Below are 15,206 nucleotides of genomic sequence, written 5' to 3'. Positions count from 1 at the left end.
TAAGAAACTGGGAAAGCACTGCCATCTTCCTTCCCTGCCAATCCAGAAAAACACCTGAATTTCTTCACTACATCAAGAAACATTGTATTTTGAGGTAAGAGACTGTAAATCATACAAACAGAAAACATATTAAAAAAAACTTATTCGAAAAACCTGTAAGACAACAAACACAAAGGCTCAAAATATGTTGCCACATTATGGTAGCAATTTCTGGCACAAATATTTTTAAAAACGATTAAACATTTGTTGATCAAAGTCCAATTCACCATCTAGAATGTACACGATTCCAATATTAGTTGTAACAACCAGGCATAAATGTAAGTACAAATGTGAACAGCAACAACAATCATTCTAAAGCAGCAACAGCATATCATTCAACATCTACTGAAGTCCTAAAATTAGGACTTTGCTCTCTCAATTTTTTAAGCTATCCTAATCTCTATTCAAACACTGGTGTCAAATACATCAACTTTTGCTTAAGGACAATAGTCTTAATTTCGTGAAGTCTAAATAACCTGCAAGTTTAAGTCATACTTTTCCCAAGCTAATATCAACTGAAATGACTATTTAATAGGCTCTGCTTGATACATGTTTTTTGCAGCTTCAGAATAAAATAGTATTTATAACAAACTTTTCAGTCTCATATTCAAAGTTCTTAAAAAACCAATATTTAGAGATACAGATGATTGCAGGAGTTAACCACAGAAAACCACAGTGAAAAGACAATGATTATGAGTCTGAAATATATAATTGTAATTGTTCTAGGGAAAGAGAAGTGGTGTAAACATATGGAAAAGACTGGGGTCAGAATTCAGGAATAGGGTATGTTTGAAGATTTAATATTACTTAAGGAGGAATTGCAGAGACATTTCTATCTATGTACCTGTTTATTCACGCTGTTATACAACGGTACTTGTCTTGCCAACACTGATAACCCACATAATATGAAGTTTTTACATTTTAATTCCAAAATGCTGAAGTCAAACCATCATAACTTCCTTATGAACATGTTGCTATTTACATAAATTTCACTGGACTACCTTTAACTTTAGTCAAAAGTCTCTAAAATAGTATTCTTACTCCCAGTGGCATCTGTGTATTCACACTGGTCTAGAAAGTTAGAGAAGCTGGTGAACAAAAACCGGGTACATGCAGACAGGATGGGAACACCCTCATGTACACAGAACACACTGAATCCACTTTAAAAGTGATTACAAATGTTTCAAGAAAATAGTAAAGTTCATTTCATTGTCAAGTTAACAACGACTTTGAAATGATGCAATCTGCATATACAATTACCAAAAAGTCAAGTCACTTTTCTGAGTTCATTCCCCATTACTCCAGAGTAAAAGCAAAAAGCAATGCTGAACTTATGTACAAAAAACATACAAGTAAACGAAATAACATAAGTCAGAAGATCAGACTTCATTATCTTAAACCAGTAGTAGTCCAGATTTACTGAAATTACATCCAGCAACATGTAAAAGGGAGTTTAGCTTCAGCAAAATTTGTACTGAGCAAGCCATATATCAGCATTTTGCTGGAATTTTACTTTCTATTAGGATTCCAAAAAGGAAAAAACTCTGAAAATAACTATCGTTTCATTCATTGAAACAGTAGGAGTGTGTTACAATCTCTCTTAAAACAAGATAAATTGTCTATTCAGTATTATTTGGAAGTCCTACCAAAAAAAAGAAACTCCAAATCTTGATTCTGCAAACAGAGAAAGAAGCAGCACAGAGGTGTTTCACACCATCAAATGGGAAAGAGCTAAATCTTTATCTGCCCCATCTCACAACGACCACTAATAGAAAATAACCTGTTTTTCAAGGTTCTGTATCTAACTTGCACTTTTTAATGAATATCTTAGACTGGTCTACAACTTCACATGCTTGATATCAGGTATGTTTACAGGAGCAACAAGTTACTGCGGTTTGAGACCCCCAAAATTCAACACTCCTTCTAATTTTCTTCAAAAATATTTGGAAGAAATAGGTGCTTGAAGGAGAATATTGTACATCGAGTTTTTAAGAGAACTTTAAATACATTCATATGCTAGTGCATTTAAAGAAAACTTGTTGCTGTTTAGGAAGAGAATGATAGGTTCTCTGATACTGTTCAGGGGGAGGATCTCTGCCCTAGTTTAAGTTCTACAAATTCAAGGCAGCCACAGAAGTTTTTTATCAGGCCCACCACCATATGCAGAGACAGATGTATTTTACTTCAGCCTGCTGCTACAGTTTAAGTGAAGACAGAAAAACAAAATCCTTGGAGACAGGTGTGCATTGTTTAGTTGTCAGTGAAATCTACGCAGCAAAATGACTCCAATTTGTCAAATTATAAATCTAAGTTATTTTTGGGCAAACCCTCTCAGAAGGAGCACAAATTCAAGAGATGAGAAAGGTTGAAATAGTATCATTACACTGTTGGAGCAAGCACTGAAAGGCTGCTTCTGCTAAGCAGCTAAGAAAGACACTGAGGTGACACCCTGGAGGATGAGCAAGTAGCCTACAGAGAAGATGCAGGAAATACACACTAAATCATACAAAATTCAAACTTAATAATAAAGTGGTTTTCTCCAAGTTATAAAGATACAAAAAACCAGAATTCCTACAGTAGAAGTTCAGTATTTGGCCCCAGTATCTTATTAGACCCACATCCCCAAAAAACATATACTAAAACCTAGAGTCTGATAGACCCTTCCCAGATAAAATTTGGTTTTCTGCAAAAGGTGACCAATAAACTGAACTCAAGGCAAGCCCTGCTCTAGGACCGTGAGGAACAAGATGTAAAAATTAGAAGATTTTTTTTTTAACTAGGATTTAAATTCCAAAGTGTTTTCCCAAACAGAAGTTTTTCCCTGCAATATTAAACTTGCAAATCTAGTTTTAAATTGCAATTGTAAACTGGTTTTCCAGTCTCAAAGGCTTTTTATTGCTAAGTGCTCAACACTCAGTTTTACACCGTGGTACGTATGGTCATTGTGTTGGAGTGAGCATTTATTTTTTTTAATTAGGTACCTTTCTAACACTGCTCAGAAAAAGTACCTGCCTATGCCAGAGTCTACATGGTGAAAGACACGAAAGGATACAGGATTTTGGAAACTTACAAGGCTCAGAAGTCTGCAAGATTTTCTTTAAAAAAAAAATCACTAAGCACTATATGAATGACTGGTTTACTTTTTAAACAAGTCTCACAGACTTATATTTTCTTAATTTATGTTTATTCCTAAAACAGTTACTTTGAGAGCCTGTTGAGCTACACAGCAAAGACATTCATTTTTGTCACACAAGCATCCACCACTACAATACTTGACTTATAGTATATGCTATCCATCATACGACATTTTAAGGCAAAACCAGCAAGAAATAAGGCTTTTAACAAGAAGGGATGAAAACATTGAAGTGATGGCTTTAAGTTAAATGTAGCTTGTCATAATCTTTAACGTTAGCTAGAAAACAGATTGATGAAAAGTTTAATTTTAAATGTAGTACATACAAACACCAGCAAAAACCACACAGCTCTCGGAAAAGAGACTTGAAGAGGGCAGTGAGGCAAGATTAATACAACTCATTTTGAGAAAATAAACATCCTGATCCATTCGGAACAAATGAAAGATGAGAATCAGTCAAAACTGCAATAGTCCAGAAGAAAAGTTACATTACAGGTCTTAAACCTTTGATGTGAGGGAGAGTAAAATTTCAAAGGTTAGAAACAGCTCCTGACAAAAAGGAACATCCAGGCTTTACAAAAGATGGATATTTCAAGGGAGATTGAAGATGTGCTACTGCGCAGAGAAACGTGACTTTTGGGTATAGTAAACTGAAGGATATTGAGGCACATACCACAAATACACAAATGCCAACTAATTGTGAACAACTGACTTCCAGTGTCCCAGCGAGCCTGAAACACTAAGCCCTTAAAATCTTATTTTCAGATCTAGCAGCCTAAAGACATGATACTATACAAACACACTGCAGCAGGGGGTGTACTCCATTTTTATTCTGTGAAGAAATACAGCAGTTCCGAACCCAGAGCCCAAATCATTTTCCCAGTTAACACAAAACAGGTTATTTTTAAGCAAGAGAAGTACATGGGGGGGTGTAAAATACAATTAAACTCTCCTGCCCTGAATATACCACATAGAAATCTGTACATAACAATTTCAGCACAGCTGCATTAATGCAGGAAAAGTTAAGGGATTCACGAATAAAAAGACATATTTCCCCTCCCCCCCCCCAAAAAAAATCCCAAAACAAGTGACTTAAAGCATCCAATTAAGTGACTTAAAGCATCCAATTCTATCTTTATGAACAACTTTCACTCATTTTATTCCAAGAGGTAATTCCTCAGGATGCACTCATGGTATTCTGCTGTAGTGGGGGGACTAAAATGCACCAATTTGCTAACATAATATTTAAGAAAGTCTTGTTAGAATAGGTGAAACAAATAAAAAATGTTGCTACCAGTTCGGAAAGGTAAGCAAAGGAGCTACATTGGCAATGTAGCCAGTTTCATCTTCTATCAATGTAACCCAATGTAACCCTGCTTGTACAGAAGTGTGACAGTCACTGTTGTTACCAATAGATGATCCCACTCTAGAGTTGTAATGGCCCTCAGAAAACTTAAGACCTGGACAAGATATATTGATCATTACCGTTCTTCTTCGCAACAAATTTAACACTTAAACCGGAAAGCGGGGGGAGGGGGAAAAAAAGTTTTAAAAAAATCTGTAGTTCAAGGGAATCCCACACAGTCCTGCCTCTGAAATTATTCCAGAGCTACACAATGTTAAAGAAAAAATGAGACCATTCAAAAATTCTAATATACTACATTGGAAGTACCAAGACTTTCTAAACTACTTCAAAATATTTATTATAAGATGTGCTACAAGCATTTCAGTTTGCCCTACTAAAGTATGAACTGGCATTAATAAAGCAACTTAAAAGCACACTAACACAGTATGTTCCATGGCAAAGGAAATTCTGAGCAGGGAACACATGAACCATCTATAACTTTTAAGACAGAAGATGCAGCACTGCAACAGAAGTGGGAAATGCAGCTATATTTGGCTGCTGTCAATAAATCAAGCATATTAGGACAATCTCTCCTTACTTTTTAGAAGAAAGCCACCAACGTTAAGAGTTTAGTGTACTCCAGGCCCAGAATATGAGTATCATCCAAGTCTACAGTGAAAACATGAGTTAGAGACTCCTCTTAGTCTTCAATACAAATATACTTAACATCTGCAAGTTTGGGAATAACTTAACAGGAGTCAATCATCATCTTTACATATCTAACAAACTAAAACGTTTGAGATTAAGACACTAATCAAAAAGTTAACAGCAAAAACAGCACTAAGCACAGGTGCTGCAAAAAGTTTCATGAACAGTGCAAATTTCTTTCTCCTTCCCTCTGATGGTGCTGAGAATCTAACAGTTTTAAAAAGAGTACTTGAGTAAGTACATAAGCACCATGTTACTTATTTCCTATAATTATCCAAGGAGTGGGGACAATACAAGATTCTATAAGTGGAATTTACTTAATGACAGCTGCTTGCACTATTTCAAAGCAGATTTAGCAGATAGGTTAAAAAATTGTAAACTTAAAGCCGTTTCTCACAACAGAAATATGACAAAACAAACTGCAGTCGCAAGCAGCAAATGAAAAAATATAACCCTCAAAATACATTCATTGGTTCATGGGCTGGATTTTTACAGAAATAGGTATTATATGTCATGTTAAAAAACACTGAAAGTAAAACTGTCCCATATTCATATAATTAGTTGGCAATAAAAAAAAAAATAGCCAGAAAATTAAGAACTCTTTAATAGGTCTTATGTAGCACATATGAAGTGCTTGCAATACTATAAACCTCTGCTATCAGATGATGACAGTCCAAATCACTTTGGGAAAAACTGAAACTGTCTGAAACTTATTGAAACTCTCCAGTCCCTAGTGTTTCACCAAAACGATAAAAAGTTAATTTATTAACTATAAAAACCTGCCCAGTAAGTTAACAACTAAAGACTAAGTATTCTGTGAAAGACTACACCTGATAAACTGAAATACATTCACATCCAACCCTTATTTGATCACAAATGTCCAAACTTAGATGTATGCATACATATGAATCAAAACGTGCCTTTAACTTTCATATTTTTAAAGTATCAGAACTTTTTTCACAAAATATTATTTCACCTCTCTAAACAGAGCAAAAATAACCACTATCAAGACAAATAAAAAGTGATTACTATTGAATTAACCACTGTTTCCCAAATGTAGCACAAAAACAGACAACAACTAGTTCTAGTTAAGAGTAGTTTCTCCAACCCTCTTCTACTCTTACTAGAGACCTGTTGATATAAGGAATAGTCATGTCCTCCAATTACAACACAGTATTGGCTGTATTTAATATGCACTAAAAGTCACACACAAATTTTTCAAAACTAACATGTCATTCACTGAGAATAGAAAAGGCAAAATCAAAATTTTGGAGATGATCCCAAGTAGAATCACATCCACTCCTCAAAGACCTGCTATTAAAACCTGGTGTTAACTGTCAAAGAGAGCTTTTCAGAGCGAACAAACCAAACCAAACAAAAAAACCCAACACCATCACCAACAAAACTACTCTCCCCTTTTCTTGCCAGTTGTTAACTGCATTGAACAAGAGCAATGGTGCCTTCAGAAATGCCACCACTCGTCAGACTGGCAGGAGGAGGCCTCCTCCATATCCCATAGGCTAATAGGATCTAATGTGAGTTCAAAGAAACTCCTGTGGGACAGGTAACAGAGTATTCTCATAGCAGAATGACACCAAATACTCACCTACTTCCCAAGAAGCATTAAAAAGCTGAACAGCCCTTTGTTACTTTCTCCCCCCTCCCAGAACAACCAGTTCATATTTGCTAGGGACTGGGACACCTAAAATTTCCATGCTCTAGCTTGCCTTCGCAGCATCACCAAAGACCTTTGCAGGACTGCAGAGACATCCCTTTTCTCTTCACAGCTCTTAAGACTACAGGAGAATTTCAGACATTTTGGTCTAGCAGCAAAGAAACAGGAGATGCAAGATTAACTACACTCCATATTGATTCTTAATGCAAATAAGGTGAAATAAAATTTCATCTCTAAGAAGATAAGAGTCTCAATAAACCTTATGCTACAAGCATGGCATCTGGATTTTGGTTTTAGCTGTTTTTCCTAAAGCCGATGGGCTATTTGAATCAGAAAAGCAGTATTTTGATACACTTCTGTAAGGAAGAAGAAGATTGTAAAAAGTAAATCATATAAGCAGACTGCACGTAAGAAGGAAAAAAGAAAAATAGCAGAGAAATAAATCACTCGTTTCTAAACAAACTGTAAAAGAACCCCATATATGCAAAATAAAATACAAAACCAAGACATTTGTGTGTACACACGTGATTTAACAATAAAATATACAAAAGCATCGTCTTTAGCAGTACTTCGTTTTCTGCAACTGGCATTATGCTTAGCAAGGAGCTCGGTAATCGCTACTATTGTGAAAGCCACGAAAATGACGAACTGTTAAGTTCTATCTGCAGCTGATCAAAAGCACAATAAACAGAACAGCTTTGCGTTCAATCACTTCCAAAAAACCAGAAGGGCAAAAACATCCGAACACCCTCCCTATGCCATTAACGCAAATAGCTTCAAACGGAGCGAGAACAGGCGAAACAGACGCGAAGGAGAAAGGCAGGCTCGAGCTAAGAGCAGCAAAAGGGAGGAAGAAATTTAGGCAAAATCGGGGAGAAAGGGGCAGTAATTGCGGCAACGAGAAGTGGGGAGGGTCTGGGGCCCCGAGACTGACCTGTGCCGTCGCTGGCGGACACGGAGAGCGCCGGTGAGGAGAGTTTAGGCCGCTTGGCTGAAGGCGGGCCCGGCTCCACCACATTCTCGGCCATTTTTAATTTTTTAGACAATCACTCAGAGCAGAGAGAAGGTGGGGGGTGAGCCCCAAAACCTTCGCGTTCTTCTGGGGCCCCGAGTCAGCTGAAGAACAACAATAACGCCGAGAGCTAGCGAGGAGGATCTGGCAGAGAAGGGGGGCCAAGTTCCCCTTTTTCTGCTTCTCGGGCTCTGGGAGGGCGGCAGCGGAGAAGCCGGGAGAGGTGGGAGCTGGAGCGGGAGAGGCCTCTTCCCCCAGGCGAAAGGGCTGAACGAAGATAGGAAGAGCAGGTAAAGCCCCCGCCAAAAAAAAAAAAAAAAAAAAAAAAAAAAATTTAAAAAAAAAAAGGAGGCTGGTGAATATTTTTTTTTTTTTTTTTTTTTTAAGTAAAATTAATCCCGGCTGTTGTGCTGGTGCTTCCTCGCCGCCGCCACCATCATCATCTTCATCCTTCGTGGGGTCTCCTCCTCCTGCTGCCTCCTCACCGCCGCCATCAGCCTCTTCCTCCTCGGCGCCGTCCTCCTCCTCCTCATCGCCACAAGGAGGCGGGCGAAGGAGGGGAGAGGAGGAGGAAAAAAGAAAAAAAGATCACCGTCCTCTAGCAGCGGCTCCTTCCCCCTCCAACACCACCCTGCGAAAAAATACCCACCGCCAGCGACAGGGCTGGGGGGGAGGCGGCGGGGGGAGTGGCACAGCGTGCGCGGGGTCCCCAGCTCCACTCGCTTCTTCCTCGCCCGTCGCTAATGGCTGCAGAAAGGGGAGCTGTAAGGATGAGGAGGGTGAGGATAAGTCCCAGGAGTCTCCGCTTCACATCTTGTTGTGCAGGGAAGGAGGAGGGGTTGTTGTCCTGATGGAGGCAGCACCGATCGCGGGATGGGAAGGTGGGGGGCGGGTTTCAACACCCCTGCTGCCCCCCCTTTTTCCTCTTCTTTCCCCTTCCTCTTTCTCTCGTTCGCAGTAGCAGGCTGCCCCCCCTCTCCGGCGCAGGCAGAGGGGCCGATCCCACAGCAGCGGCAGGAGGAGGAGGAGGAGGAGGAGGAAGAAGCCGGCCCCTCCCGCCCTCTCTGCCTACCTTCCCCCTTCCCGGGCGGCCGAGGACGGTGGCAGGGAGGGGGCTGTCTGTCTCAGCTCCCCCGGACCCACGGGCGATGCGGGGCGCGATGAGCGAGGGAGGAGACCCTCGGGCGCGGTGGGGACTCCCCGTTCGCCTCTGCGAGGGTGGGGAAGGGAGCGAAGAGGTTTGTAGTCGGGGTGGGAGGGGAGGCCGCGCAGCGACCCCTCCGAGAAGAGGCGTGAGAGGTAAAATTAAAATAATAAAACAGGAGAAAAATCACGGCGGGGGAGGCGGGGGGATTCGCTCCGGAATGGCCGGGCGGGGGAGGGGGTCCCCGGCGCTGCCCGGCGGGGGGGGCCGGGGCGGGACGGCGGCAGCGCGGGGGCCGAGCGCAGGCTCCCTACTGCCCCTGCCTGGCGCTCCGGGGGCGTGTGTGCGGAGCGGGCAAAGCGGGGGCGGAGGGCAGCGCGGGGAGAGAGAATTCCGGGAAAAGGAGAAGAGAGAAAAGGAAACAGAGAGAGAGGAAATAGCGAGGGGTCGGGCAGGCTAGGGTTGGGGGGGGGGGACGGACGTCTGGGCTCCTCGCTTCTCTCCCCGTCCCCTGTCCGAGCCCCTGGATCTCTGTGCGCTGCCCTCCCCCTGGTTCGCCCCGTCCGGCTCGGCCTCTCGCTCCCTTCTCCTCCCTCCGTCGCTCACACACAAACAAAATGGCGGCTGTTGTTCCTTCGCTCTCCCGAGCCCTCGGAGGGAAGCGGCGGTGGCGGCGGCGGCCGGAAATGAGCCAAGAGAACGCGGGGGGCGGGGCCGCCACCGGGGGCGTGGTCAGCCCTGCGGGCGGGGACACGGCGGGGCGGGGCCCGGCGGCGCTAGCGCACACAATGGAACGCGGGGCGCCGGCGGGCTGGGGGGGTGGGACCGCCCCCGCCGCCGTCACGAGACTGCGTCTATCCAATCACCGCTCGTCTCTCGCCCGGCTCTTCCGCAAACTCTTGTGGTCCCGCCCCTTAAAGGCGAAGGGTTTTTCCCTTGGAAAAAAAGGCAAAAAAAAAAAAAAAGGCTCCTTCTTCCTGCCCCGCCCCACACGCCCTTATCTGTCGGCCGAAAAGTGCGCGGCGTAGGCCTGGGGAAGGCTGGCCGGACCCTGTGGCCGTTCTGGCCTCTTGCACCACCCGGTGCCTGCTGCCAGGCCCGGTGGGCTGAGGCGCCAGCGGGAAGAGCGCGGTTCTTTCGCCGCCGCCCTCCCTCCTTCCTTCCCTGCCGGCTCCCGGCCGGTTCCCCGCGGCGCCGGCGGGCGGGGCGTTCCTGCCGCCGATCCCGGGCCGTGCTGCGCCACAGACATGGCAGCCCGGGCCGGCAGTCCCTGGCCAGCGAGCAAAGGGGCTGCGGAGCGAGGCCCGCGCCCCGAGGTGGGCGAGTGCGCGTACGAGTCACAGAATAAGTTAGATTAGAAAAGACCTTTGAGATCATCGAGTCCAACCTGAGACAGAATACCACCGTGTCAACCAGATCACGGCACTGAGTGCCATGTCCAGTCTTACGTTAAACACCTCCAGGGACGGAGACTCCACCACCGCTCCTGGCAGCTCCCAATGCCTAATTGCCCCTTCTGTGAATAAATTCCTCCTAATCTGGGAGCGCTCTGTACTGCCCATCCCGGAGGTGTCCAGAGCTGCCTCGGGCTCCCGTCGGCATTATAAAAAAACATATATGCAAAACATAAATGAAAACCCCAAAACCCCACACTTGTATGCCAAAGGGTAAATAAGCGCACAAGCCCCGCGCTCTCTGCCAGGCCCCCGCGCGTGCCGGTGATGGCGCAGGGCACGGTCTGAGGGATCGCAGAGCCCTGACAGCGCACCCGCCCCTCAGAGGGGCTGTCGCAGGCGCAGGTGACACTGGCGCGGTTCTTCCCCAGCCTTCTCGGCCCCTGAGCCGTCCCAGAGGTTACGGACCCACCACGAGATTTCCTCAAATCTCTGAGGGCTCGTCCGTGAGGAAATGCCCCAACCCGGCATTTCCCTTCGGTGCGTTTGGACTCCGTCGGGCCGCACACCATTACGGGATAGGAGTGGAAGGGAAATGCAGGCACGTGCGTGTTTTTAATGGAAAATCAGGGGGTGTTGATCCAAAACCGGACATTTGCGACGCGGGCTTCCCTTGCCGCTCACCCTCAGGGCTGAGCTCTCTGCAATCCACGTAAGAGCCGAAGCAGGTATTTGGGAAGAGCCTAGACTAAACACAGAATCCCTACTGCAGCCTGCAAGAGGAGTCTACAGGCGGGAGGAGATTCACAGCCCTGTAAGTTATCCACCAGCTCCCTCACATACTCCCACTCTTCAGTTTCCCTTGTTTGGGTTTTACATTAAGCAAGATTGTTCTTGTCTCCCCCAGCACAAAAAGGAAAACACAAACCACTCCAAAAATGCCCAAAGATTGGATTAGCCTTCCTGAAAAGTCTTGAAGGCATAGGCAGTACGCTAAGAGAGGTGGAGGGAGTCTTGCAAGGACAAATAAGCCTCAGGAAAATATTCTGTAGAGCAGAAAGTCTCAGTACTAAAGCTGTCAGGGCTAACAGCCTTAAATTTACCAGTGATACCTTAGAAACTATGTTAGTGGTTCTCACAGGGTTTTTTGCCTTTTATTGTTTCTAAACTTCCCAAAATATTCCAGTTATAAAGATTTTATAGTACCTCAATTTTTTTTCATATTGACTGTTTTCCTTGTTTGCGAAGCAAGTTTTTAACACACCTAAGTCTTATTTTAACTTTTTTGTCTCCTTAGAATTAGAAGTTGGTTGAAATAAATCAATATAAAGTTGTCAGACTATCTGGAGGCTCTTAGTCCACAGTTCAATAAGGAATCAGTGCTGGCTTTATAAAGATGCTGAAATGCACATAAACACCTTAATGTTTTTAGAAGTCAGGTCCTTACTAAATAAGTTTGCATCAAAGAAAATGTCTCAAATAAGAGTTTTGTGGCACTTGTTCCTGTCTAGAGACTAGATCCTCCCACATAATTCACCTGAAAATGTGCTGACAAACAAAATTGTCTTTTTTGTTTTGGTTTTGGTTTTGTTTTTTGGTGCAGCTTAGCCTCTGATCTGGCTACCTGTATATCTATCCGTGAAAAGGCTTCGGGGAAGCATACCTGAACTGTGGGAAACTTAAACTCTTAGATAAATGCTACCAAACAAACTTATGTCTTTTGAATATTAATTATATTCAATTAAAAATAGAAAAAATAGAAAAATAGGGTTATGATAAATCAAATATGTATGTGTATATATATATATAAACAATTACAAAAAACTCTTCAATATCTGTGAAGTTTTCTGAAATCACTGCTGTTTTCTTAAATGCACCTTAGTACACACACACAACCCATGCCAGATAACATTACTGGAAAGCAATAACAGAACACAAAGCATACTAAGAAGCAAATACATAAACCTGTACAAATAAAACCAGAAGGATATCAAAATATTAGAAGTAAAGTACATTTATCAAAAAACTTCTCTTTGCTTCAGTTTCCCCATTATTACAGCAAGGACAGTAATATTTATCCCTTGAAAATACCTAGAAGAATTTATTAGCTCATTATTGTCAGTAATTACCATAGTCATTATGTACTTTAAGATAACTGGATGAAACTACCATAAGTCCAGTTAAAATGAGAATCTGCTCAGGAAAGCAATCAGAGAGGAATGCAGAGCCTTGAACTCTTATCGTGGGATCTTGTTTGGCCTTATCTGGTAGTTACTGAAATTTGTAAGCATGCCCAGCTGCTTTGAGGGCTACAAAGAACAATATAAGATCCCTTTGTACTGCAAAGGTCAACGTGATGGCCAGAGCTCAGCAGCCCAGCTTCAGTGAGATGAGCAGGCAGAGGAATAATCATCTCCTTTGGCCCAGAGGGAGCTGGGACTGTGGCCTTCCCCTTCCAGCTGCTGGATGGAGAAGCAGTGTAAGGTCTCAAAGTCAGCCAGCCCCCTCCCTAACACTGCTCGGGAAATCACTTATACCAAATAATACTTCCCTGCTCCCCCTCAGCAGGATTTGTCCCACAGTCCTGCGGCACTTCGAGTGTCTCTGAGAGATGTGGACTCTTGGAATGGAAAGCAGGAGCCAGTGACAGAGCACTCCCATTTTCTCAGTCCTGTTTCTGCTTGTAGTGTCTAGCTCTATTATCTTTTTTCCCTGAGCTTTCCAAGGCTGCTGTTCATGTCTGGCAGGTAACTTTTGTTCCTTAGCTACCTCCTGCCACTCTGAGCACTCTGCTCACACAGCAGCTGGGGAGGGAGGAGGAATGATCCCCTTCTTTGTACCAGTGAGAGGGTCCTTCCTGGCACAGGTCAGAGGGATGAGGAAATGATTTAAGGCTGCAATTTTTGCAAGTAATGCCAGGGTGCAGCTATATTTCTGGAAAGCAAGAGCCAGCTGTGCCAGAGCAGAGAAGATTGCTTAGTGCAGTGTCAACATTAAAACCCAACAGCATTTTGATATGAGAGAAATTTTATTAAAACCATAAGAAGCGACCATCCAATAGTTGGTTCTTTCTTGCTTTTAGCATATACATAAAAGAAAGGGCTGGCATTCTGACAGCGAGCAAAATGCTTTCAGTCCTCAGCCTCAGAAACACAGGCTTCCTCGGTCACACAGTTTTCAATAGCTGCAAACACAGTTATGTTGCTAAATGTTAAGGGCTCAGCTGTTTACCAGAAGAATGTTTCCTCCCTGGGACACATGGTTTCGCTTAAAAGAAGTTCTCCCAAAAACCCCACTTTATTTAATTAGTAAATGCAACATTATAGTTCTAACAAACATGCCATGCTGTCTTCCCTTACAAGAGCAAAATAGGAAAAGAAGACAAAAATTGACCTCTCAATTTAAGAGAGGGGCAGAAATACATTCTGCCTAGAAAATGTGGCAGCTTTGAGGTCTGGTGCCAAATCCCGTGCTTGAAATGTACATATTTTAGTTGTCGTTTCCATGTCCTGGTTCATGCTGAAAGTACAAACATGGATTGGAGTGAGAGGCTTGTTCTCCCAGCTTTTACCAAGGGCTGGTCAAATCTCTGCCTCCCACTTCCCAGGCTCAGCTCTCCCCTTTTTAAGGGAGAAGTGATCCTACTCCCTCTTACAGAAAGCACATTCAAATCATTAAATAAAAATTTAGTACACTTGTAGCTTCTAAATGAAATTACACTGAAATTAATGCATTTACATCAGCAGTTGATTTATCCCAGAGTATCGCCAGGATGCAAGCAAGAGCTTCTAGAATGAAAGTATTACATTTTTAATTAAGGGCCCTTGAACTTGCCACATGCTTTGAGCTTGTGGAGAGTGAAATGATGGCAAATTTCTGAACAACTCAGCTCAGCGAAGTATTTACAACTATCTGCTGAAAATGATGGTTGTGAGACAGAGCTTAAGCTAACATGGGAAATCTGTGCTAAAAGAATTACAGATATTGTAGCAACCCAAAGGAAGCATACTGTTCACATTCTTCTTATTTCTTCTGACTCTTGTATCCAGTGGAAAAGTTCTTGATAAGCTTTATTGCACTGCAGAGGGTATAAACAATGCACTTTGAAATCTGCTGAGTTTAAACCCAAAACTTGTCTTTTCATTTTTTTTCCTGAATTGTCCCACAGACACAAATCCACACCACACATGTGTTTATAAAGAACAGAATACATTTATTACTGCCATACAATCCTTTCCTGTCTTGCTTTTTTTTTTTTCTCAGTATTTCCTAATTTATTTTTTTTACTTGCTACAACATTCTTCTATTTGCTGAACTGCAACGTGGTGTTTGATGTCAACAATCAAAAGGCAAAGAGAGGGGGAAAGTATTTTTTTTTCTGCTTTAATAGTTTTTATGTTTCAAGATTTAAACCGATTCCTTCAATGGGGTCAAGCAAAAATTTACTCTGTGACAGAGAAATATACTGAATCAAGAGGTTTTCAGTACAGAGGGTATTGGCCTTCTGATGGAGCTAATGGGACCCTGTTGTTCACAGGATAATACACTTAGTTAACACAATGTGAGCTGGTTTTACAGCTGCCATGGAAGAAAAAGATTACACCAGAAATATAGGTCTGGTTGGTTTTTTTTTTTCTTTTTTCTTTTTCTGCTTTTCTCTAAAAAGATCTTGCACATTCTTGGTTTTTTGGCATGAATTCTTTCCTTCTACGTGTAAATAGAAGTCAATTATTAACCACAAACACCAAAATACAAT

At 42.8% G+C, this 15,206-nt stretch overlaps 1 protein-coding gene and 1 long non-coding RNA gene across 4 annotated transcripts in view; one reads left to right on the top strand and one right to left on the bottom strand.

Annotated features, from left to right (window-relative positions):
- The window catches only part of EP300 (EP300 lysine acetyltransferase), a 62,814-nt gene extending 53,096 nt beyond the window's left edge, over positions 1–9,718 (bottom strand). Inside the window, exons 1-3 of one of the 2 annotated variants that reach the window (XM_086885692.1) lie at positions 9,663–9,718; positions 8,562–8,674; positions 7,835–8,440 (exon numbers count right to left, since the gene is read on the bottom strand). In XM_086885692.1, coding sequence (XP_086741818.1) covers positions 7,835–7,928 — 94 coding nt within the window. In that variant the 5' untranslated portion in view covers positions 7,929–8,440; positions 8,562–8,674; positions 9,663–9,718. Of the gene's footprint in view, positions 1–7,834; positions 8,675–9,662 lie in introns of those variants that run through there. The other variant, XM_023934761.2, reaches the window with a different exon arrangement.
- A 326-nt stretch (positions 9,719–10,044) lies between these two features.
- Positions 10,045–15,206, top strand: part of LOC111934643 (uncharacterized) — a 33,515-nt gene continuing 28,353 nt past the window's right edge. The window contains exon 1 of one of the 2 annotated variants that reach the window (XR_015285848.1): positions 10,045–11,264. This is a non-coding gene — a long non-coding RNA (uncharacterized LOC111934643). The remainder of the gene's footprint in view (positions 11,265–15,206) is intronic. The other variant, XR_002867350.2, reaches the window with a different exon arrangement.

The sequence above is a fragment of the Cyanistes caeruleus genome, chromosome 4, assembly GCF_971803275.1.
Source record: "Cyanistes caeruleus chromosome 4, bCyaCae1.hap1.1, whole genome shotgun sequence".
Classification (NCBI taxonomy): domain Eukaryota; kingdom Metazoa; phylum Chordata; class Aves; order Passeriformes; family Paridae; genus Cyanistes; species Cyanistes caeruleus.
This window is presented reverse-complemented; position numbering and strand designations above follow the sequence as displayed.